This window comes from Corylus avellana, chromosome ca4 (assembly GCF_901000735.1).
Source record: "Corylus avellana chromosome ca4, CavTom2PMs-1.0".
Lineage (NCBI taxonomy): Eukaryota > Viridiplantae > Streptophyta > Magnoliopsida > Fagales > Betulaceae > Corylus > Corylus avellana.
The window spans coordinates 4,104,854-4,131,307 of record NC_081544.1 but is presented as its reverse complement, the minus strand read 5'-3'; the positions used below and the strand labels follow the sequence as shown (position 1 = coordinate 4,131,307).

Below are 26,454 nucleotides of genomic sequence, written 5' to 3'. Positions count from 1 at the left end.
CTATGCCAAACCAAGTACTGTGGGGTTTGAATCCCACTGTTGGCAAATCCCCATTAGTTGTGGGAATTTTTTTTTTTTTTTTTTTTTTTTTTAAGTGACGCGCCAAGTACGCGAGTGGGCTGCATTCGGGTAGGGAACTTCATCCCCTACCTTCAGCCGGGTCTGAAAAACGGATCTGGGTCGGGTCTCACCCTAAACGGGTCTAAAAACGGGTTTTCTCATTTTTCATCAAATTTTCGCACTGAAACCCGATTTTATAACATGGTTTTGGTTCGGAATCATCAAGACTACTAATTTATGGGTTTGGAAACATATGGGTATTCAAAAACAATGAAAAGAAATCATTGTTTTAAAGAAAAATGGAATGGCCGAAAATCTTAATCTTTGTTTTTTAATGATTCTAAAATTGTAAAAATAGAGTATTTTGCACAATAAAAAACAACAAGATTAATCTTCTAAAACCACTAAAGCATCACAAACATTAAATTTTAAAGATCGGCCAAACCATGAAACCATACCCATTATGAAACTTGAAACCCAAAACAAAAATCTCACAACAACCATATTCCTAATACAAACATTCAATCATTCTACTAAAATTCAACAAATTGATACTAAACAACATGGCACAGAAGTAGGCTCTGATACCACTAATGTAAGAAATTTGGGAGAAAATTATATAAACATAAAAGAAATACTAACCTCTGGCCATTGTTGTTTAAGCACTTGAATTGAATACTCGTTGAACGTTTGTAGAATTCACAATCCCAGAACCCTCAATTTGCAATCTTAGAACCCTCACTTTTGTTGGAGAGTGATAGATAAGGATTTTTGGCCTATCTGTTTTTCACGTTAAAAGTTGTAATCGATGTATATCACAAGCTTGTCTTTTATATAGGCCAAGACCCCTATCCATTTATCTTACGTTGCTTCCTTCCATCAAGGGAGACAACACTTGGTGAAAAATAAAACACCTTTTCACCTTTAGTAGTTAACTGTACATTAATTACCCAAAGTTTTTAGTTTAATAAAATTTATATTTAAATAAGATACTATATACATATAATATATGTGACATGTGGGCCAACTTAAGTCTCCTGATATAAGATTAATTCTAATATGCTGATGTTCTCTATCCATTTTCCATGTAAATTAATAGTATGCTTTATCACAGGAAGACTAATAGAAGAAATGTTAAATTAATTGATTTTTTTTGTAAAGGGTAGCTTGGATTTAATCTTATTTATCAGCTTAAGTTTTTAGAATAAATGAGTATCAGAGTCAAAAAGTCAAAAGGTCCTGAGAACATTGACTTTGTCAATTCACGACCCATTTCAGTTAAATGTTTAAAGTGTTGCATCTCACTTATTAAAATGGAATTTAAGCTCACCTGTGAAGAGAAATGTTAAAGTATTAAAATGAAATTTAAGCACCTATGCGATGAGGAGAGGAAAGTACTAAATTCATTAACATAGAAAATAAACAAAAGATAAATACAAAAAGCAGAGTTTTTTTTTTTTTTTTTTTTGCAGTATGCTCTACTCTCGGTGAGAGAGATTACCGGCGTGAAGGAGCGTCATGGCCAACATTGTTTGGGCTGACCGATGTCATGTCCAGTGGTGGCTAGCAGCAGGTTTGGATAGATAAATAGGAAATGTGGAAAATAGGTTTTTTAGGTTTTTACTTTTAACCTATATGAGAAATATGAATATAAAAATCTAGTGTTTTTGTTTTGAGATATGCTAGAATTTAATAAAAACTTCATATTTTGTCTATAAAAGTTCATGTGGTAAGATGTCACATCATTTTATTTTTGTTGTCTTTTTCCCTCCACAAAAAAAAATAATGTGACATCTTGTCACATAGACTTTTATGAATAAAAATAAAGTTTTTGTTAGATTCTAGTATATCTCTAAAAAAAAAATACTAAATTTTTATATTCATATTCCTCGTAACCGTTGGAAAAGTGTTTCCTCACTAGCTGAGTTTTCTTAGTAGCCAAGTTTTTGTTTTTTTTTTTTTTCGTTTTTTGATTTTTTTTTTTTTTTGGGTAAGTCTTAATAGCCAAGTTTGCTTAGAAGGTTTCCATGTTACTTTTTAGTTGTTTATTATTGTTTTTTTTTTTTTCTCTTTTTCAAGAAAATAAAATATAATAAAAAAATAAAAAATAATATTTTAAAGCAAGTAAAGAAAATAATAAAACATCCTCATCAAATCTTCCATTTTAGATAAGTGATGTTGTTTAAACCTCCCCTAAGTGATGCTGTTTCCCACAACCAAGCAATTGCCCGAAACCTCCCCTAAGTGATGCTGTTTCCCACAACCAAGCAATTGCCAGTAACCTCTCCCCAAAATTCTACATAATTCATTAAATACGAATATTCAGACGAAAATCCTTGCCGATTGCTAAGAAAAGTAGAGATATATGCCATATGAAAAAGACCAAGACGAGATTCTATTATTTCGAGGATGTTTGCAACAAAGTTGATAAAAGAAAAGTTGCCATAACAAAGTTTCTCTTTGGCCATGCTCAGTAGAAACTGCAAAGAGGACAAGGTACTGAAGGAGAAAAGTAGTCATAATTATTTTGATATTTTTTTTATGGGCTAATTACTTGTTTAGTATCTAGGTTTTCATGTTTTATTTATTTATTTATTTTTAAATTGGGTTTCAATTTGTTTTACAGATGGTACGTACCCTCTTCTTCTTTTTTTGACATGTCCGCACAAGATGGGGGAGATGAATTTGAACTAGTGACCTTTTTTTCTTTAGGTGTGGTCCCAGCCAATTGGTCTATCTCTTGGGGACTAATAGTACGTACCTGACTTATGTGTAAATACCAGTTTAGTACTTCTGTCATCATTCTATCAACCAAACTAACAGACTGCAATGTGGTGGGTTTAGTCACCTCTGCAGCCAGTCTGGAGGTGGCTCAACCACCCCCAAGGCCTTTTAGGGTGGTTTCAACCATTTTCTTTTTGGCCATTGGGGGTGGCCGAACCACCCCAAGGGCCTTAGGAGTGGTTTGGCCACACTAGACGGGTTAAAGGGGTAGTCGAAACCAACCCATAGCGGTCAGGCTAACGGAATGGTGGCATAAGTACTAAAGTAGTATTAACCCATAAGTCAAGTACTAAATTAGATATGGTACTTCAGTACAAAAAATTTCTTCATCATCTTCTCGAGGGCGAAAATGGTCTTTTTTCACATCAAGTAATCGAATAACCATCGGAGTGCTCAAAGGATGAGCTTTCTCCATTTAAAAGTGCTTTAGGACTTTTTCTGTGTATGTAGGGGTGCAAAGGCAGTTACGGTTAGCGGTTAGTGGCAATAACCGCTAACCGTAACCGCCCTAGCGGTTAGTGGCCAGTTAGCAGTTAGTGAAATAGATAACCGCCCGCTAACCGCTTTTTTAAAATTGGGCTTTTTTTTTGGGCTTTTTTTTACCCTCATTTTTTTTTCTTGTATTTTTAATATCTTCTTGGGCCCAATTGCTATAAAAAGAGCCCATATTGAAAAATCAAAAATATTTGACCCAAAATTTACATTTACTTGTACTTAAAAAAAAATTTCCTTAAATATTAAATCATAACTCGTTAACTTTTTTTTTTTAGGAAAAAAAAAAAATTCAACACAACATACAAAAAAAAGTTCAGAATTCAGATAACTATCACAACATATAAAAAAAAAATATAAAAAAAGTTCAACACAAAGCATATAAAATAAGTTCAAATAAAACATTAAATGATACAAATAGTCAAATAAAACATTAAAACTTCATCAATCTTCTCATTTGGTCCTCTAGCAAATCCTGTGGACATCAAAAGAAGAAAAGTTATAATATTAAACATAATAATATTAAGGCACAAGCATGTACACATATCAAAAAGTGCTTAATATAATTGTATTGTAATTAAAATACTATGACAATTCAAAAAATAATAATCTTCGTTACTAACAAACCTCTAGGAATGAGATTGATTAGGTTTAGTTTAAGGTTAGGAAGAGATGAATATATATGGGTATTAAAACGACGTAGTTTTGGCTTGTTCAATTTTAAAAAATTGTTCAACAAATGGTTCAAAAAATTGGTCAAAAAATTGTTAAAAAAATTTGTTAAAAAAATGGTTCAATTTCTTTTTTCATAAAATGGTTTAAAAATTGTCAAAATAGTGTTCAAAAAAATGAAAAATATATTAATACTTAAATTGTTGTTATAAGTAATTGTTGAATCTAATGCTAATTGCTTAATTTGACATTTTATGAATCACATTGTCATTGTATATAAATATTATGATTAAATATTTGAATTGTCATTGGATCATATGATTAAGTGTTGATCTTATAAACTTACAAACAAACAAAAATACTTCAATTGTAGTTATAAGTAACACATTGTTTAATCCAATGTCAATTACTTAATTTGATATTATATGAATCACATTGTCATTGTCATTGTACATGAATAATTGATTAAGTATTGGAATTGTAATTGGATCATATAGTTAAATATTTATCTTATACATTTATATTATTCAATATGCATATAATATAACTATAAGCATATATATATATATATATATATATATATAAAATTCAAAATTGTTCAAAATTGTTAATTTTCTTTTTTTTTTTTCTTTCAAAAAATGGTTAAATTTCTTTTTCTAAAAAATGTTCAAAAAATACATTAATACTTCAATTGTGATTATAAGTAACACATTGTTGAATCTAATGTCAATTACTTAATTTGATATTATATAATCATATAGTCTCATTAAATTATATCATATGATTCATATGATTAATTATTTAAATTCTTATCATATTTACTTATAATCTTTTTTCTTTGAATTGAACTTAATATCTAATGGTAAATGGTAATGTTCAAACTCCTAAATCCTAAATTCCTAAAGTATCTAATAATACTTTAATTAAATTGTAGACTTGTAGTTATAAGTAACATATTGTTTAATTCAATTGAATCAATTGTGATTATCATTGTACATAAATCATATGATTAACTTGTAGACTTATGACTTATGAGTTATGTCATATTATATATGTATTATTTATTATTATATAATCATATGATTTAATGATCAAGCCATCATGTGATATAATCATATCAATTATAGTGATAATATATAAATTACTAAAATTATAATGATAATACATTAATACTTAAATTATGTTTATAAGTAACACATTGGTCATTGTTTAATCCAATGTCAATTACTTAATTTGATATTATACGAATCATATCATCATTGTACATTAATAATATGATTCACTTGAAGTCTTGAATAAAGTATTTGAATTGTCATTGAATCATATGATTAACTATTGATATTATACATTTATATTATTTATATACATATGTAGACTTATATAGACTTATAGGTTTATAATATACATTGGAAATAAGTCTCTAGATATTTAATTGTTGTATTAGTATGAATTGGTATACTTATGAGTTATGTCATATTATATATGTATAATTTGTTATTATATAATCAAATGATTTAATAATCAATTTCATGTGATATAATCATATAAATTATAGTGATAATATATTAATACTCAAATTGTGATTTAATTATTTTTTTAAAAAAATTGTGATTTAATGATAAAGTGATTATATGATATAATCATATAAATTATAGTGATAATGTATTAATACTCAAATTGTGATTTAATTATTTTTTAAAAAAATTGTGATTTAATGATCAAGTGATTATGTTATATGTATAAATATTTTTATAATTATAATTATAAAAATATATTATATAAAAATGCGGTTAGCGGTTACGGTTAGTAGACCCAATAACCGCTAACCGCTAGGCGGTTATGGCGGTTAGGCGGTTAGCGATTAATGCGGTTAGACGGTTAGGCGGTTAGGCGGTTGGCGGTTATAGCGGTTAGCGGTTAGCGGGCGGTTAAAAACCGCCCGCCTTTGCACCCCTATGTGTATGTTGACTGATGAACAAGAATTCCATTTGAAAAATGTTCAATAAGCCAAGACAAAATTTTGTCTTTCCAAAATTTTTCACCTCAAACTCATTTTTTAAATACGTGGCAGTTTTTATGAGCTCTTCTGGAGTCCCAATAAGTTTTAAATGCATATCCAAACTTTCTGTAACTACCAAGCTAATCAAAAATCTAAATGTAATTGCATCCACTACAAGGGAATATGTTTCATCATAATCAATACTAGGTTTCTGCAAGAAACCTTGTGTAACAAGTCTTGCTTTATATCTCACAATTTCATTTTTCTCATTTCGTTTTTGTTCAAATATCCACTTGTATCCAACATGATACACCTTTAGGTGTTTGGACTACAAGTTTAAATACTTCATGTTTTGCTAGTGAGTTCAATTCTGCCTGAATTGCTTCATTCCACATTGACCAATCATTTCTACGTCGACATTCTTCGACAGTTTGTGATTCAACAATTTTGTTTTTATCCAATATTTCTCATGTACTTACATAATTTATTGAGATCTCATTATTTTCAGGTACCTATTCCTCTTCAGGGGTAACTATTCAGGAGATTCATTTTCAAGAGGTTCCTCTTCGGGGGATTCATTTCCAAGAGAATTTTGTACAGAAAATTTGGATGGATCAATTTTCGTTACCTATTTTGTGGGTAAGACCTCTTTAGGAGCGCCGATTTCATTTCCTTGTGCTTTTCTCTTCTAGGAAATCTTATTCATTGCACCAATAGGTCTTCCACGCTTCAGGCGTGCCTTAGACTCATTTGCTGCTGTATTAATTGATTGTCCTACATGGACTTCTATCTTCGCTGGAGTATTAGCAGTTAGAATGTGAGACTTAAACTATTTTCTTGTTGTCAGTAAATGCATCCAGCAATTGATTTGCAATACTTTGCAAATGAATGATCCTCTGAACTTCTAGTTCACATTAATTTGTACGATGATCAAAATGAGATAATGTCGAATTATTCCAAGTGATTTCTTGTCGTGCTTCTGGCAACGACTTTTCTCTCCCTTGTGATGGGAATATGTATTCATAAACAAAGGTCGAACAATTATCTGAAGTCGTTTAATAAACGATTCAGCTAAACCATTTTGAGTATGAGTATGAGTATGAACAACAGGATGTTCAACATTAATTCTAATTGACATGCAATAGTAATAGAATGCTTGAAATGTAAATTCACCCGCATTTTCCATCTGAATAAATTGAATTGGATAATCAGAAAATTGTGCTTGTAATCTAATTATTTGAGCAAGAAGTCTAGCAAATGCAATATTAAAACCATAAAATATCTAAATGGCCCACATATATCCCCTTGAATTCTTTGTAAAAGTGATGGAGATTCAACAATTACCTTAGAAGGGGATGGTTTCATAACAAGTTTACATTGTGAACATGTAGCACAAGGATAATCACTTGGTAAAAGAATCTTTTGGTTCTTTAAGAGATACCCATGAGAGTTCTCAATTATTCGATGTATCATAATTATTCCCGGATGCCAAAGCATAAACATCTTTGGATTAGAGCACTTTTGGTGCATCACAACATATGATTTAATTGTTCTTATTGTTGTATAATACAACCCGGAAGAGAAAACATGTAGTTTTTCCAATATGAGCTTCTGGCTCGAAATTATTGAAGTAATATAAAGATATTTGTCACTGTTTTCATTAGTGGTTTCAACATGATAACCATTTAGACGAATATCCTTAAAACTGATTAAATTTCTTCTAGATTTAGAAGAATACAAAGTATCATCAATACAAAATTTTGTTCTTTTTGGCAATATGATATTTGTTCTTTCAGAGCCTTCGATTAGGTTTGATGAACCTGATATTGTATTGACACTAACTTTGTTTAATATCAAGTATTGAAAATATTTCTTATCTCTAAGAATTGTGTGTTGTACAACTGTTAGCTAGACACAAATCTTCACCAATCATCTTGGAATTAATCATTCTATCAATATGACTTATGCCTCCATATATAAACAAAATATATATTAAATTTCATTAATCAAAAAAGAAAATAAAAAAATACAATTAAATTTAAAAATGTAAACATATTGTGATTAAGACATAATGAAAACATATTAATTGTTGTAGACATATTCATCACTAATAAAAAGATTAGTTTTTGTGTTAGAGTTTACAAAGAAATCAGAAACATCAAGATGAGTGTTATCATTTCCATTTAGAGTATTAAGAAAAATTGGAAAATCTTCAGGATTACTATAATTAGCAAAATTCATTTCAATCCCATTTTCTTTTATGGAGGCTTGATATAAGTCTACCAGATGTTTAGGCGTACAACAGGTACGTGACTAATGTCCTTTTATACCACACTTATAATATTTATCTTCATAGTTCTTTGTAGGTTTATTCTGTAAACCTTTGTTTTCATTTTGTTTCGCCTCAGTATGGTTCCACTTCTGGTGGTATAAAGTATTTATTTTGCAAAAATTATGAATACGTTCTCCTTGACCTCTATAATTTTTTTTTTCTACCACGCCTACATCCACGAAATCTTTATTACCATGAAATGAAGTTCTATTTGCTTAAGGAAATGATGTAGAACCCGTTGGACGAGATTGATGATTTTTCATTAATAGCTCATTGTTTTGCTCAACCACTAGGAGACAAGATATCAGTTCAAATAATTATCTTGTAAAATTACGCTCTCGATATTGCTGCTGCAGGAGTACACTCGAGGCATGAAATATGGTATATGTTTTATTTTATTTTATTTTATTTTTTTTATTTTTTAACATATCCATATTAGTGACTTTTTCTCCATACAATTTTAATTGTGAGCTGATTTGAAAGAGTTCAGATTTATAGTCATTGACACTCTTGAAATCTTGCAATCTCAGGTGCATCCAATCATAATGAGCTTTTGGGAGGATAATTGTTTTCTAGTGTTAATATCTCTCCCTTAAATTATTCCACAAGGTCAATAGATCCTTTACCGTAAGGTACTCAGTTTTTATATGCTTCAGGCATATAAAATTATAAGACATCATATTCATAGCATTAGTATGATAACATTCTAGATCATATAAATCTCACATGAATCATAATATGCAAATGTTATAATATGATTTTTTAAACAATAAAAATTTCTAAGCATATGTTAGAATGTTAATTAACAAAATAGATAATAAGATTACTAAATGTTAAATAAACTTATAATGAATTGAGAATACCTCACGGATAGCTTTTGATATTGAAGATCAAAAGAACACAACAATTGGCTAGAGCTTCGTGCTGATAACGTATTGTAAAATCAAAGAAAATGACAAGACACGATAAAGAGATTGCAATATGTGAAATTAGTTATTCAGGAACTATGTATGATTCTTCTCTATTATTGTGTGTTTTACATACTACTCAATACTCATTTTTATAGACATGGAATCATAATGGGAGGTTGATGAATATGAAAAGGAGAATATGAAAGGGTAGTGCATTAATCAAAAGGCTACATCAATGTATTACATGAATGTTATAGGGATTCTAAAAAATGACATGAATGTGAAGAATTCCAAGCGATGGAACTAAATGATCATCCACAAAATGCATGAATGCATTCATAACAAAAACCTATTTCTCACTTTTCTTATTCATCTACTCAAAACCGCCACCTATGCCGGACACAATACTGGTCAGCCTAGACGATGCCGGATAGTCGCAACACCGCCTACGACGCCCCTCCATGTCGGTAATCTCTCTCTCTCTCTCCCTGTATTGCAAAAAAAAAAAAAAATCTTTTGGCTGCCCAGCAAGAAAAATCTTTTGCCACAACAAAGATGGTGCCTTTGAGCACAAGCTTGAAATTTTCAACAAAAGCGCATGCACCTATGCGTTGAGGAGAGGAAAGTACTAAATTCATTAGCATAGAAAACAGACAAAAGATAAACACAAAAAGCAGAGGTTTTTCTTTTTGGCAATATGCTCTACTCTCGGTGAGAGAGATTATCGGCGTGGAGAAGCATCGTGGCCAGCGTTGTTTGGGCTGACCGGTGACATGTCCGGCAGGTTTTGGTAGATGAATAGAAAATGTGGGAAATAAGTTTCTTAGGTTTTTACTTTTAACCTATGTGAGGAATATGAACATAAAAATATAGTGTTTTGTTTAGAGATATGGTAGAATCTAATAAAAATTTTATATTTTGCTAATAAAACGTCATGTGGCAAGATGCCACATTATCTTTTTTTTTTTTTTAATTTTTTTTTTCCCTTCACAAAAAAATAATATGGCATCTTGACACGTGAACTTTTATGAATAAAATATGAAATTTTTATTAAATTCTAGTATATCCCTAAACAAAGATTTTTATATTGATATTCCTCATATGGTCACCGTTGGAAAAGTGTTTCCTCACTAGCTGAGTTTTCTTAATAGCCAAGTATTTTTTTTTGTTTAAGTCTTAATAGCCAAGTTTACTTAGAAGGTTTCCATGTTACTTTTTAGTTGTTTATTATTATTATTATTATTTTTTATTTTTCATGAAAATAAAATATAATAAAAAATTAAAAAATAATATTTTAAAACAAATAAAGAAAAAAATATGTCAAAGAGTTATAAAAAAAATAGAAAGTTGCACTTTTTTACTGTGTATTTTACCTATTATTTCTAGAGATGCTAAGTCAGATAATACAATAGAAATTCAAACAATACATTTCTAAAATCTTGCTTAACCATTTGAGTTTAACGATTCAATTCGAAGAAGAGTTTATATTGATTGCAATTAAAAGTTTAAGCAAAAACTTTAACTTAGCTCTTAAGTGTTAAGCAAGATTCTACATCAGATAATGCAACAAATATTCAAACACGGCCAACCATAGCAAAGCAGAGATAGCGTTGGGTTTGAAGATTGATATCCCAAGTACATAGTAAGAGCATCTCTAAATTCTCTATTATCTTCTTTACGTGATTTAAAATATTATATTTGAAACGAAGGTTTGAAATCCCACTGGTTTCTCTCCCTCTTCTCAAATCCTGGCGCCCAATTCCAATACCGTACCAAATACCAACTCAAACGTTAGCTCCAAAATTCCCAAATCTAGAAAAACTATCTGAAATTCCTCGAGAACCTCAAACCCTAGAACTAATACCATTGAATCAAGACACTCCAGTTGGAGATTTGTCCGTCCAAGGGCCTGAGATTGCAGACTCCGATGGTTTTGAATTCGGGAAACGAAGGGACCCTAGACCTACAAATTTCCGGTGCTGAAACGATGGCGGTGGATGATGGGTCGGTTTCAATGGGTAAGAAGTTTTCGGAGCGTCGTTTTCTGAGGAGGGTGCTGGGCGACTATGGTAGTGACCCGGTCCGCAAGCTGTTGACGATCGCGGTTCACGCGGTTCTTTTGGAGTCCGGTTTAATCGGATTCGATTCGGTCTCGGGCATGCGGGTCAACCAATTGCACCTTGCGAACGGGTGGCCTTCGAATTCGCGCTCGGTGTCGCTCTGGTATACTCTGCCTGAGCTTCTAGGAAATGGGTATTGTAATTCTGGCAATGTTGTTGAACTTGAAAGTGTTGTTTCGAAGTTTCAGAGTTTAGGGCACTTGGTCATTATCCATGGGTGTTTGGCTAAGGGCGGGTCGGGTTTGTATCGGGTGTGTTTGAATGGGAATGGGTTTGTGCCGGCGATCAATTTAGCTAATAGTGACGAAGAAACTAGGTACCCAGAAAGTGAGATTTTAGAGTTTTGGAAGATGGTGAAGGATGGGCTCGTATTGCCACTTTTGATTCATCTTTGTGAAAAGACCGGTCTCGGCGGTCCGCCGTGCTGTATGCACCTGCCCCCCGGAGCTTAAACTTAAGATTTTTGAATCTCTTCCCAGTTCAGATCTCGTAAAGGTGGGATACGTGTGTTCCGCACTGAGGGATTTGTCTTCAGACAATGAGTTGTGGAGACAGAAATTTATCGACGAATTTGGAGGAGCACTTGGACTTGGCCTTCCACCGTGCTTTAGGCGTATCTCCGCCGAGCTTAAACTCAAAATTTTTCAATCTCTTCACGGTGTCGATCTCTTGTCCGGATTGAGGAACTTGTCTTCAGATAATGAGATTGAGTTTTGGAAACGGAAATATGATGATAAGTCTGGACGAGCAGAGGAATGGAAAGGTATTTTTGCTTTGTTTTGGGAGAGCAAGGAGAAGTGGAGGCGACAGTTCCGTCTATTTCAATAAGCGACAAGTGCACTCAACATTTTTAGATTTATAAATCCCCAGGAAATGTTACAATAAATGATTACACACTAGTGTGAAAGGAATGATATGGTGGAGAATCTGGATCTGCTCTGTCCACACCGTCAATGTTTCTCAGCCAGGAAGTCGGGTTTAGAGAAGCTACATCCGCCGGAAGGTCGTCTATCACCCACTTATGACCTCTCGGAAAGTATACACCGCTATGCGGATGCGGAATCCAGCACGACGACTCACTCATCTTCTCCCCACTATAGCTTGGATTTCCTGGCTGTTTTTGCATATGATCAACTCCTGCGTGCTTGCTGAAGCCACGTTCAACTTGCACGGCTTGCCTGCATGCATTTCCCTTGTATCAATCAATATATATGAAACTATACATTTTCATAACATATATATGCATGCACTCAAGATTAATGGACAATCACCTTAGCATTAACATGTTTGCTTTTGCAACCCTGCCTCCTCCAGCTGCCATGATCCTCACAAAGTATTACTGCAAAATATCAAAGTGAATGGGAAGGAAGATATTGCATGAAAGATATGAGAGGATGTATATATATATATATATATGCCAGACATTCAATGCAGTTTCCGCCGTGTCCAGAATATTACTCTTAGAATAAGTTCTGTTGTACACACGGTGAAGATAAGTACACAATTTATAAAGCAAATTAAAGTGAAGAAGCTGAAATCTTTTTCCATTTCAGACTACAAATCTGCGGCTCTAATAAGCTCTGACTAGCTAGACATATAATATCATGATGGAATACTCTGTATAGTATAAATGGATTAAAGGAAGGGTTATATATGATGCTTTTGCTTTTATTTATTCTCCATAGAGCGGTGATCAGATTTGAATAAAGTTTCGTTTCAAAGAATTTTACCTGAGATTATGATGGAGAACTCGATCGTTTTCCACTCAATATTCCTTTTCACTCTTGACTGGGCCAAGGAGCCCAGCCCAGACCCAAACTAACCCCTCAATATTCCGGCCGCCCACTAAGTGTCCACTAATATATATTTTTTTTAAATTTTTTGACAACCTATAACGGAAAAGGTATAGGAACATCATTCTCCTCCAACGAAAAGGCAATTGAAAATGCGCAAAGTCTCATCGTACGAGAGTTATGGATACAAATAAGCCATGTGAATGATGATTATGCTCACTTACGAAGGAAGGCGAATGAAACAGCTCATCACCCGGCAAAAGCCGCAATCCATCAGTCTCTAGATAATGTGTGGCTAGAGGCAAGTCCAATTTTCATACAAAATATTGTAATTGCGGAGCAAGTGTAATCCCTAAGTTTTTGCAATATAAAGATTGATGCATCATTTCAAAATAAAATAATGGCCTAGACATGGCTAGCTCTCATTAATTATCTCATTACAATGGGATCATCATTTTTCAAAGATCATGTTAGGGTTAAGGTAACATAATAATAGAATTAAGGAGGATATGTTTAGCATCAATTGAAGCATATTAATTATCGTACATGGTCGAATCTGTTAGTCCAGAAGAAATAATTGTCGTTTGCTTAATTAATTGGAATGCTTTAATTGGTTGCATTAATGTTTGAATAATAATAAAAAAAAATTGTTGCAAATTGCAATGCATCTAATTCTTTCTTCCAAATGCATTGCACTATATCTCGAAAGTGGATTTTCAATTCCTTACCTATTCTACACAAATCCTAATTTTTTTTTTTTTGGGTCCAAATATTTTCTCTTAGTGATCAATAAGCTAGATTATGGGACATTATATATTTTTAAGAATAAAATTTGGAAAAAGTACACTTTACCCCCTAAAGTTTGAGCCGATTTTCAATTCGACCCCCAATATTTCAATTTTTGCAATGCACTTCCTAAAGTTTAAAATTTTTATAATTCGACCTATCCATCAGTCAAAGCTGTTTTGACTAACGGAAAAATGATCGCGTGACTCGCATGTGATCACTTAAGCCCATTCTTTCCCTAAAATGCCTCCACCCACACGATTAATCCTTTACCCTCACCCAAGTTCACATGCACCTACCCAAACAGCTCAAACTGGGTTAGAAGGAAATTCTTTCGATCCAATTTATTAAATTAATATGTGTCTAACGTAATAGACTTACATGCATTTTAAATACAACAGTTTAATAGACTGTGATAGGGAATTTTCCTCTAATCCAGATAAGAAAGAAAACTTTGTACTATTTCCAAATTAAGCAAAATTTTCTTTGGTCGGATAGAGTTTTTCTCTTTGATTTGAATATGAATATATATGTATAGTATTTATTCATGTGGATGTGCTGTACTCATATTGTGGCATTGATTAGGCTTTAACCATTTGCTTTGCGGATTATCAGCATAAAGCTGGACATAGCAAAAGAAGTATGACTTCATAATAGGATATCATATCCAGGAAGTCATTAATTTCTTTTTCAAGTCATTAATTTCTAGTCATAAACCATTTTGTATTTTTTCAAGTCACCAATATTTAATTTGATTTCTTTTTCATTTTTCCCAACTCTGAGCATTTTTCTTGCTAGATAGAGAGAGAGAGAGAGAGAGAGAGAGAAACATATCTCAACAAACGTCAAAGGTGAAAAATTATTAGACATCAAACACCTGAGACAGATCAGACAAGGAGATGCAGAGAAATCTAAGCTTTGCCATAGAATCCGGCGACACAACTTCCAAGTTTGATGATGATGGCCGCGCAAAACGAACTGGTATATATATATATCTTTCTATGAAAACACGCAACTCACTAAGAGAAAAGAAGAAGATTGACTTCATTTTGTCTTTGATTTTTGAAGGAACCGTGACGACAGCAAGTGCTCATATAATAACAGCGGTTGTTGGGTCTGGAATACTGTCTCTGGCATGGGCAATTGCTCAGCTGGGTTGGATTGCTGGGGTTGTTGCTCTTGTTATCTTCTCCCTCATCACTTTGTTTACTTCTGCTCTACTTGCCAACTGCTATAGGTTTCCTGACCCTATCACTGGGACAAGAAACTACAATTACATAGAGGCTGTAAAGAATAACTTGGGTACGTAAGAAGAACATGCCATTTTTCTATTTTTTTTATTTAATTTTTTTATTTATTTTTATTTTTTATAACTGGGGTATATGAGGGTTTGCCTCGACTAGATTCCCGAAACACCTTGCAAACTAGTGCCTCCTTCACACAAGTCGGGATGTCGTCTCAAGAAATTGTTTGCAATAAAGGGAGGTCGAACTTTGAATCAAGTGATTTGGCACTTGAGCCAACTCCTTTGGGGTTTTTTTTTGTTTTTTTTTTTTATTTTATCAAATAAGAAAAAATAGGTTACATGGGATCGAACAACATCAAAAGGGTGGGGTGGCACCCCCAACAACAAAATCCAAATGGAAGATCAGCTATGAGAGAGATCTTTATGTCTTAAGATGCAAATGTCTTTGTGTTAAAATTATATATATATATATATATATCTCTCTCTCTCCACAGGAGGACTTAAATACAAGCTTTGTGGAGTAGCTCAATATACGAATCTTGTAGGATTGACAATCGGATACACCATCACTTCCGCTATTAGCATGGCGTAAGCTATACAAAATCTTTTTTTTTTTTTTTTTTTTGCATAATGTGATTTATTTCTTATGCTAATTGTGATCATTTGATGAGAATGCCCTTCCTTCATGTACTTTTCAATATTTCATCAAGTGTTTGTAGAGAGTTGGCAATTTTTAACAAATTCAATTCAAAATTAGTGAATTAAAATTGACGGATCTAATCTGCTTAATTAAATGAACCGAACTATGATTGACTTATATAATTTTATAAGCAGAGCCATCAAAAGATCGCAATGCTTTCACAACAATGGCCATGCTGCGGGTTGTCACACCTCAAACAATTCCTACATGATCATTTTTGGGATGATTCAGATTATTCTGAGCCAAATACCAAACTTTCAAGACCTTGCAGGGCTCTCCTACCTCGCTGCAATCATGTCATTCTCTTACGCTTTCATAGGCATTGGTCTTTCCACAGCCCACATAGCAGGTCAGCAACTATATATATATATATATATCATGAGAGTTTTTGGTTTTGATCGTTGAAAAAGTAATATTTTTTTTGGTCGAAGTGTTTTTTTGACGACTTTGATTTGTGGTGCTCTCTTTCTTGAAAAAGATAGAAGGTAATAAATCCACGAAACCAGTTGGTTGGTTCAATTGACGGTGGCAAAAAATACCAATTCCCAAGGGTTTTAAAAGGCCATGAGGTAAAGTAAATGACATGTTGGATCAAGATCTTGCACGGATGCAAAAGCTTTAATTGTGTGACCGTTCATTTTAAATGAATGGTCCAAAATCTGTGAAGTCATCAAACACTTAAAACCTCTCTCTTTTCAGCTGCCAGCTTCGTTACCTGTATCAAGACTAATGCACGTAGCTCCACTGCCACACCACTGCTACCAATAATCTACCACTACCATAGTAGAAGAAGGCTGCAAAGAAAAGAAGCCTCTCTTTAAAAGTCAACAAAAAAATTTTTGGAATTTTTTTTTACTGCTATGAAAACATGCCACATTTTTAATAGGTACCATTTTTTAAGTCGTTCGATGCAAAAAAAACAGCTTGAATTCACATAATTTTTGAATATATAATTTCTCTAAAATTGTAAGGGATCGTGTCACTATCATAAAATATAATGCTATACCCACTTCTACTTCCGCATTTTCACTTTTCACACTCTCTTATTTGGTTTTTTAAAAAATAGCATTGGTTAGGTCATTCTCTCTCTTTCGCTAGTATGTTGACAAAAAAAGGTGCTTGGACAACTTTCAAATACTAAATTGGGGTGCCTAAGTCATCCCAATAGTTCAAAAAGGTAACATAACTATCTTGTTTGATTGAATGGCTAAGCCACCTTCAATATGGCCTTTGTGGGTGGATGAACCATCCTCGAAGGTCATTAGGGTTGTTTGGCCATCCTATAGATGTGTTGCGGTTGGTTGAATCACTTACTTATTTAGCTAAGACAATTTAGCTTTTGGCTGTAGTGGTAGCAGGCTAGCTAGTAGTAGCAGTTACCTAATGAGAATGGTGGTCATTATAAAGGTAGGGGTAGGCAATTGAAAAGAGAGAAATATTTTAGTTTCTAATTTGCATTAATGACGTGTCATATTTTGAATTATTCATTTAAAATGAACGATCACGGCCGGTACTATTGCACCCCACATATAGATAATATTGTAGGTACGTAGTGCACAAGATCTCAATCCAATGAAGTTTGCCTTGGTAGTTCAGTAGTCTTAAGAAAATTCTCATGAAGTTAGGCGCATACAAGGACGTAAGTTTGACTTTCTGCAATGAAGAATAATTCACACAAACCTGATTAGTATTAGTCACCTTAGTTTTCACGTACTCATGATGCCCGGGTGGGATTGGGTTAGGCAATGCCAATTAAAGAGATTCATTTCTTTCCATTTTGTCTTTATCTGATTATCTTTTGGCTTATAAATAGACGTAATATTGCTTAGTTGCTTTAAATTTACTGTATACATATTCTATTCTATTTTGCAGAAGGGAAAACAGGGAAGACAAGCATTGATGGAATAACGGCAGGCGTGGACGTAACAAGTTCACAGAAGGTGTGGAACAGCTTACAGGCCATTGGAAACATTGCCTTGGCCTATTCTTACTCTAATGTCCTCATTGAAATACAGGCAAGTCTATCTCTACTCTAATTCATATATATATATCCCGGTTACCATTGGTTCGACACCAGTATATATATACTGGTGTCGAACCAATGGTAACCGGGGTGTGCCTAGAAAACCTAGCTAATATATTGCACGGGATCTAAATCTTAAAGAAGACGCAATTACCATCTATCTATTAAGGAAAGAATGCTGAAAACCTAATAGAACATTGATTCTAGATGTAACTCCACACAAAACATTCAAAAATTAAACTTTTACAATATATACGTCCTATATTAACTGACATAGCAATTCATAATTAGTGAAATGATTAAACAAAATAAAAAATCCTTATCACTTCAATTATAGTTAATCGTTGACTTATCATTTATCAACCATACATTTTTTTTTTTTTATCATTTACCAATTATGGATAGAAACATCAATTTGTAATTGAGTTGAAGAACCCCAATTAAGAATCTCCAACTTCGGTTTCACCTTCTTTTAGTTAATTTTTTTTTTTTCGATGAATAAAATTTTCATTCCAACACAAACAAAACACCTAAACACACCACCAGCAAGAAAGTTGGAACTCAGTTATTTACATCAAGCAATTACAAATGGTCTCCTACACAAAAAATCACAAGCTAATTAAAAAAAAAAAAACCTACGTACCACCCATCAGAGAAAAAAAGCTTCGTCATCCATTTTGAACCAAGATACTTGAAGGAATGCTCCAATTCTCACAAATCTTGACATTTTCAACAGTATTCTTGAATTTTTCTTTGCCCTTCTCCATGATTCTTGTACTAATTAATCTCCCAACAAATAAGCTGTAACATTTGCTCCTCATAATTTGTAATTTGTAATTGAATTGTAGTAAATCCTGTAGACTGAAGTTTCATAAATTGCAGGATACGCTAAAATCAAGCCCACCAGAGAACCTGGTGATGAAGAAAGCTACCACCATTGCAGTCTCAATTACCTCCATATTTTACTTGCTGTGTGGAGTTTTGGGCTATTTAGCTTTCGGGAACAATGCACCTGGCAATTTTTTAACAGGGTTTGGTTTTTATGAGCCTTTCTGGCTTATAGACATCGCCAACATTTGCATTGTTGTCCATCTTGTCGGAGCTTACCAGGTAAATCTCTAAAATGACTACCCTATAAGTGATTATAAGATCACAGGATTCTTCTTCTTCTTCTTCTTCTTCTTGGCACCTAAATGTTAGATCAGAATAGAAAACGGGAAATTGAATGCTTTTAAGGTGCATTAAAGAGTCGCTTTCCTTAAGAAGTTATATTTACCCTTCACCAATTCTGATCAATTGGTATGCACTCGGTAACAGCAAACGCTTCTTTATGATATAATAGCCCAGAAATCCTCTGTAGTCTGGTTGCATTTTGTACAAAATGAAACTAAACGAAAACACTCTCAGAGTTTCTATTCTAGTAGAAAGAGACACAGATTTTAAAACTTCAATATGCATTGGACTATATATATATATATATATATGAAGCTAAATTCTAATTATGCATGTGTGCGTAGGTGTTCTGCCAGCCAATATACCAGCTTGTGGAAGGTTGGATGAGCAGCCGGTGGTCAGGAAGTGATTTCATAGTAATAGAACATCCCATTTACATTCCATTTATTGGTATTTACAAGATGAATTTCTTCCGGTTGATCTGGAGAACAGTATATGTGATAATTACGTCTGTGATTGCGATGATATTTCCAGTCTTCAACAGTGTTTTGGGGTTAATTGGAGCCATTTCATTCTGGCCATTGACTGTGTATTTCCCAGTTGAGATGTACATTTCTCAGGCTCACATTCCCAAATTTTCTCCTACCTGGATTTGGCTCAACATATTGAATTGGGCTTGCTTGATTATAACATTTGCTGCTGCTGCTGCATGCATTCAAGGCATCATCGTTGAGCTCCATCACTACCAGCCTTTCAAGTCTTTTTCTTAATGTATCTTTGTATTATTAACTTTTGTGAAACCTTGTTTGGTATTATTACTATCGTCTTCTGAGAGCTCGGATCATGTTTTCCTTATCTACACCCATCACACCCAACACCAAAAAATGCTGAAGACATTTTATGTCAAAACAAACAATCGTACATTACAATCATAGAGATTATTATAATAAAACAACCTGACCAGATAATCTAGATAATGGTGTGCAAGACACTTCATTATAAAATGATTTGAAAAGTTCTTTACCAATGTAGGATTTACACGGGGAAAGAATAGACAAGAGTAAGGAGATTAATTAAGCCAAGGAAATATGTAATTGGAGTTCTAAGAGGCTGTTGTATGTGATAACATTGCCCTTTAATTTACACGCGGGGCAATTTGTGAAATCCTTTCATCTTCCAGAAGTGCATACGGATCAATATATGGGGGCGGCGAAATAGGTGTCTTGCTTGCATCATGGACAAAAGTTGGTCCAAAATACTGCCAAATGGAAGAGGAAAAAAAAAAAAAAAAAATCAAATTTTGCTTCCATAAGATGTCAAGCATCATAAATTACTATGCAACAAAATAATGAAAAGACTCATATCTTTCTTTTACTCCATCTCAATCTCATGTGTTTACCACATGAAGCAACAATTTAAACAAAATAAACAAGATATAACAAATAGTAGAAGAGTAAGTCCAACAAGTCATAAAGGACAATAAGAAAAACAATTATCAGATGATTGTTCTAGTCAATATTCATGGTGTGTGTAAAATTTTCCTATTATGGCTCAAAAGGAACCAAAGTACTTATAGACTCCATTTTGGAGCAGTGGTCAATCAATAAAATACTAAAGAAGAAAACCACCATTTAAATATTTTGTTCTAAAATTTCACTCTTTACGTCACGTTTGTGATGTTTCTGTCGCCCCTTTGAATAGTGTACACATTTTGAAAACTAACAGTCATAATTAACAAGTAGCAATCAGCAAAGGAAAAGCACATGCATCATCAGAGATATAATAAGCCAAGCTTCATTCAAAATAATTTTGCCAAAGATAAGTTCCCATTGGTAATGACTGAACCTAATTAATTTAGGAGAACAGATTTGCCAATTCAATGAAAATATTGGCTACTGGACATCTATAAGATCACTGAACAGTTTGATATTCAGCATGCATTTGATTTCTTCATGGAACTTATAGCGTTTGATCCATTACATCCCACTTAAACCATCAAAAAACAGTTGATCCATATTAATTTCCACCTATCTGCTTACTTCATTTTCTACTTTTAGACTCCAGTATCTAGTTCTCTTTCACTCCCTCCCTCCATAGGATCTGCATGTCTCTAACATCTCATGAATCTTAAGCTAAAAAAAAATAAAAAATTCCATATGTAATCTTGTCTTTCTCAACTTAATATAAACTGACTTGGTCCAACGACATTGTGGTTCCATAAGAATGAAGCTAAGTGGAAAAAACATTCCAAGAAATTAAATCTATAGGAAAACTACAACAGGAAATGATCACTTCCTGAATGATCTTCAACATTTCATACTTTTGATGACCCCATTTCTTAACCACCTACCAGCTAATTGAACATTTCGAATGTTTGCATAAAGTAGAAGACATTAACTAATAAACTAAAGAAAAGCTTGAAATGCTGTGAAACAACATAAGAACATTCATATCACAGGTGAAGGGAGAGAGCTTACGAAGTAGAGAGCACAAAAGACGGCAATAGTTATGAGGATCAACGGCCAAAATCCAAAGAAGAATGTTCCCCCAATAGTCAACAAAAGTTTAGCCCGAGGAATTAACCCCTGAAACAGATAAAGATGCAAGTCAATTTCCTTGTACGATGTGCCCATGCCACAACACAAAGCAAAAAAAACAATAAATATAAGTTCATTCTAATAAATTAGAACACCATTATTGTATTTCATTTATAGGAAGAGAACAAATATTATCAACCCAATATTCCTAACAATTTAACGAAATATTACAAAGCCATTTCCATTTCCTTATATTTGATGATTCCAACAGTTCCCGGCCTTTTAATCATGGACAACTAACATAGCGACGACCAACATACCATAGGCAAATTATGCATCAAAATCACAAACTATATTCAATATATAACAGACGACTGTGAGAACCTTTGTATCCAAAGAGGAAGCACGCCTTTAGGGTAACTTAAATGCAGATTACGCAAAAACACTTGACAATTGTATGTTACATGTTGATGAAAATGAACCTCTTACTCTACAAAGATACTAGAGAGTGGATGAAGTCAGTTCAAGAACAGATATTACTGTAAAATCATGTACTAATTGCTATTCAATTATGTTTCATGTTCCCTTTTTCTCCTCTTTCTCTTTTGTCTCCATTGAAGGATATTTGGCTTTTATCTCCATCAAAGAGTATTTTGCCTCAATGCCCTAAGACCATTCCTCAACCTTTGAGGTAAATAACAATTTTTGCTAGATACCATGCTTCATGAGTTCAAGAGTTTAAAGCATTGAAAGAATATACTATTTAAGTAATTGATAGGAAAAGAATAATACCTCAAGGCCTTCACTGTTCAATGCCATGGAGCGCTCCCTTTGATTAGATAGGCTTTTCTCAAGTTCAGTTGAGACTGCACTTCTATTAGAAAATCCTCTATCTTCTTCCTTCAAGTTTATCTCACTATCTAGTCCATAATTGCTCCTTTTTGTTTCTTCAAGCAATGAAGTCGGAGTCATGCCTCTCCTCCTCAATTCCTTCATAAATAATGACTCAGGAGGTTCTTCACCTGAAAAAATTGGTCATGTGAGGGACCAAAAGTGAAATCATCTAGAAGGAATATCATATTACATTCCCAATGTGTGGTGGAAAAACAATTGTTAATGAATACCTCACAAAGCTCAATACATCATCCTATAACCATTAATTAAGCTACATGATAATCCGGCATCTCCCAAAAGCAAGGTTGCTAAAGGCATTTCTGAAGCTAACTCCCAAGGCATTTGTATGGCTTTAAGCCTTTAAGCCATGAAATGAAGGTGGACGTCTTGTTTGGATTATGCCTCATAAAAAAGTGAGCCTATCACATCTTTTAGGTCCTTTTAGAAACTTAAGCGTGGTTTATGTCTCATTCACTAACTTCTTTTTATTTATGCGGTTTAAACAATTATTCATATTTCATATATAATAGATGGTCTATACCATGTTTAATCTTCTTTTTTCTTATATATGAATCATGCTTCCCCTCAACTCAATATCTGAGATAAAGCGAAAGTTATTTATTTAATTGAATCATGTTAGTACGCTCTTAAAAAGTTCAAAAAAGATGTTTTATTCATGTTATTTTTATTTCTTCTCTCTCTCTCTCTCTCAAACAATTCATTTTCATCATCAGTTTTAGGTATTCCTCAGTTTGACTGAACTAGGCTGACTATTGTACTAGGTGAGAATGCCACTAATACTAAAGCAACACTGAAAGAAAACTACTAAAGTCCATCAGTTTTAGGAGATGGCTATTAAACTAGGTGTTTCGCAAAATCCACTTTGACTCCAATTTCCCTTTCCATGCGGACAAGTGTAACTTACCAAAAAGAGTAAAGAAGAAAGTAAAAGAAAATAAGATCCTATTTACATTCTTCTTATGAATATTAATTAATTGAAACAGACTCCAGAAAGCACCAAGAATTAAACTTGGATTCTTTTATTCATATATAGTTTATTTTTTGTTTAACACAGTAAACATATTTAGAAATCCTGCACAAGTCTCCATTTTCCCTCTGTTTCACTACCAGTACAGTATGCAGAAATATACTTCAGAAACCATCTCTTGCAAAAGCCTCCCCTCTAGATCTTCAACGTCTAAAATTTTTCCATGTATGCCAGTTCCCTAGTTCTTAGAGATAAGCAAGTAATTGCTTCACCAACCTCTTAATTTAGCAAAAAATAACGCACCTCAACTCCACTTTGGACTTGGATAAACTTCCTTTGTTGACAAAATCAAGAAGGTATCCTTCTTGCTCTCTGTTAGATTTTAGAGTTGGTAAGTTGAGTGTCAAAACATGTTGACTTGTAAGGTTTAAGCGTAAGGTTGAGTCAAAGGAAACTTGGTGCTAATTGAGAGATTGAAGATCTCGTTCGAACAAGAGTGTACATCAAGTTTTTACAAAGTTCCAGAATGCCTCGATCACAGTCATGATCGAAGCTCATTCGAGCGCAGTATTAAAGGATCTTCCAGTATGCCTAGAAGTCTCATTCAAAGGTCGTCCGAAAAAGAGCACCTCAAAATGCCTCAATGGAGGTCTGGTTTAAAGTGTTCGATCGCCGCTCAAGAAAATTGTAAAACCCTAGATTTCATTCGAACGAGACTACGGCAAACTATTTTAAACCTTAGCCAACTTAGCCTAAAAACTTTAGTTTTCTCCCCATTTATATAAACCTCATACATCACGACTTTCATAACCTATAGAGGCTATTTTTCGATGTCCTTGGAGAGGTTTCTAAACACATGTGAGCCTTAAACAGTTTAATCCTTCTCCTTGTTTATCATTGTTCAAACCACATAAAAGCCTACAAGCACCAGAGTTCTAGATTGAAGCGGATGTGGTTCGTTCGTGAAGATGATTCCTACAGAAGAAGGCAAGAAGTTCTGGAGCCATTGACAAATCTCTATGTTGATTTGTTTTATGTTTACTTTGATTTTGTTAATTTTATCTATGGTGCTTGGCTTAGTATTCGTTCATTTTGCTAATTGGGATTGTGTGATTAACAATTGGGGTCCAAACGAATTTTTCACTCTCCATCTATCTGACATCATATCCTATAATTTGACATACAGCCACCCTATCTAAAACAAATTAAAGACATCACCTTGCTCTCAACTTGTAGCTTGTACATAGTCAGTGACCATATTCTTCATTATTTTTTCTGACAAGTTACTTTCAGTAGATGTGCACTTCCTTGTGTGTATTTCTTTGTTCCTTTCTCGCACAAGTTTCATTTCATATTGATTTCACAAAACTAATCAACAATTCATCTGTTTCTTATAAAGCATACCAGCACAATTCCAACTCAAGATATATATATCACACACAAAGCAAAAGTTTCTCTTCCACTGTTGTGGTACTTTCGACAAAAAAATAAAAATAAAATACAAGATAATTAGATATACTTTAAAAAGGCAAAAAAGATTTTTATTTGGGAAAAAACAGAGAGAGACTGAGAGAGCTCTGATGAAAGGTTTCAACTGATGGAGGCATCCCCTTCTACATTAGACGGTGCAACCAGTTATAAATGTCAAAAATGAAGCCAAGGGAGATCTCAAAACTCTACATATAGATAGTTTCCACAACTAAGCAATAAAAAAATCTTGACTAGTCAAAGCGCATGACTATTTCACATTTTGACACATACAGATCAACACAAATCCCTCTTGACCTGAGAAAAAAGCAGTAAAAATAACCCACTGGGATACGTGAACCAAAATAGCAAGACGTAAAATTTACATGTCAAGATTCTTAGCTTTCTCATATTTCTTTTATCTACTTTCAACATTTTCCATTTCTTTCACGTTATTTTCAACAACCAAATATAATATTCAACCTCTCGAACACAACCAATACTACCACTCTAAATTTCTAAACATTTTGGGGTACCAGAAGGAAATTAAACCTTTAAACTCATAATTTTCCAAAAAAGCTTTCACTCTACTACCTTTTCCTTGCTTCAGTTTTCTCAGCAACCAAACAAAGACTTACTTTCTTTTTTCACCCCAATAAAAAACAAAAATCCTTACAACCAAAATTTGAAAAGCAAAGCAGGAAAAGAAAAACGGGAGAAGAGCAAGTATGAGAAGCTTGCCCTTGCTTTGGTTATCGTCGTCCCGAGCTTCGCAACAGACCCTGAAGCTTCTGCTCGTACAGTACCTGGAGCTCCTCCAACAACCCAACCTCAGAAGCCTTTTCCTGGAATCCGATTCCGAGAAAACCCACCTCGATTTTCCGGGAAAGTTGGAATGGGAAATTGAAATCGCAGTGAAAGTGGATTTCAGGATTTGCAGAGAGGCCATTTGGTAAATTCGCGTCAAAGGAGACGTAAAAGTTAAAGTGATTTCATCGCGCGAGGTTTGAGAGTGTTGCTTGGCCTGCTGGACTTTCTATTCTATAGAGGCGGGGGGATGGCGTATTTTAGTGCCGGAGCGGTGTTGTCGCTAATGTACGCGGGAGATGGCGCAGGTAGGTTTGTGGCTAGAAGTTGCGGTTAGAGTAGGACAAATGTTCTTTTTCTTTTTCTTTTTCTGATACTATAACTAATATTTTGAAAATATATATATATATGGTGGAGAAATTCACAGATGAAGACGTAGATGAGTATTTCAGTTATTACTTATACAAACCTTGGCAAATTATACGTACTTGTCAGTTGGGACCATTTAAAAAACGGCATGCTAATAAATATATTAAAAAAATAAATGGTAACTTAATTTGTTTTTAATTGTTATTATAACTTTTTTTTTTTTTTTTTTTTTGTAACAAGACATCCATTAACAAACCAAGGGGCCAAAGGCCTTACAACAGGAGAAAGAAAGAGAGGGGGG

General features: G+C 33.6%; 4 protein-coding genes across 4 annotated transcripts; 2 read left to right on the top strand and 2 right to left on the bottom strand.

Moving 5' to 3' along the window:
* The first annotated feature begins 11,104 nt into the window (after nucleotides 1-11,104).
* Nucleotides 11,105-12,198, top strand: LOC132179629 (F-box protein SKIP22-like). Its single transcript, XM_059592371.1, is given in 2 exon segments — nucleotides 11,105-11,807; nucleotides 11,809-12,198. Coding segments are annotated over 2 exon segments (1,020 nt in total). The 5' UTR covers nucleotides 11,105-11,177.
* LOC132179631 (uncharacterized) lies at nucleotides 12,195-12,732 on the bottom strand. Its single transcript, XM_059592372.1, has 2 exons — nucleotides 12,642-12,732; nucleotides 12,195-12,548 (listed from the first exon to the last, which is right to left on the bottom strand). Exons 1-2 carry the CDS (start codon nucleotides 12,689-12,691, stop codon nucleotides 12,260-12,262), a joined length of 339 nt encoding a protein of 112 aa, XP_059448355.1. The 5' UTR covers nucleotides 12,692-12,732; the 3' UTR covers nucleotides 12,195-12,259.
* A 2,008-nt stretch (nucleotides 12,733-14,740) lies between these two features.
* Nucleotides 14,741-19,861, top strand: LOC132177652 (amino acid permease 6-like). Its single transcript, XM_059590067.1, has 7 exons — nucleotides 14,741-14,930; nucleotides 15,018-15,251; nucleotides 15,690-15,783; nucleotides 16,030-16,244; nucleotides 17,768-17,910; nucleotides 18,801-19,028; nucleotides 19,436-19,861. Exons 1-7 carry the CDS (start codon nucleotides 14,849-14,851, stop codon nucleotides 19,859-19,861), a joined length of 1,422 nt encoding a protein of 473 aa, XP_059446050.1. The 5' UTR covers nucleotides 14,741-14,848.
* A 200-nt stretch (nucleotides 19,862-20,061) lies between these two features.
* Nucleotides 20,062-26,009, bottom strand: LOC132177651 (uncharacterized). The gene is made up of 4 exons (XM_059590065.1): nucleotides 25,719-26,009; nucleotides 22,421-22,650; nucleotides 21,569-21,676; nucleotides 20,062-20,349 (listed from the first exon to the last, which is right to left on the bottom strand). The coding sequence occupies exons 1-4, from the start codon at nucleotides 25,924-25,926 to the stop codon at nucleotides 20,227-20,229; spliced, it is 669 nt and encodes a 222-aa protein (XP_059446048.1). The 5' UTR covers nucleotides 25,927-26,009; the 3' UTR covers nucleotides 20,062-20,226.
* Between the last annotated feature and the right edge of the window lie 445 nt (nucleotides 26,010-26,454).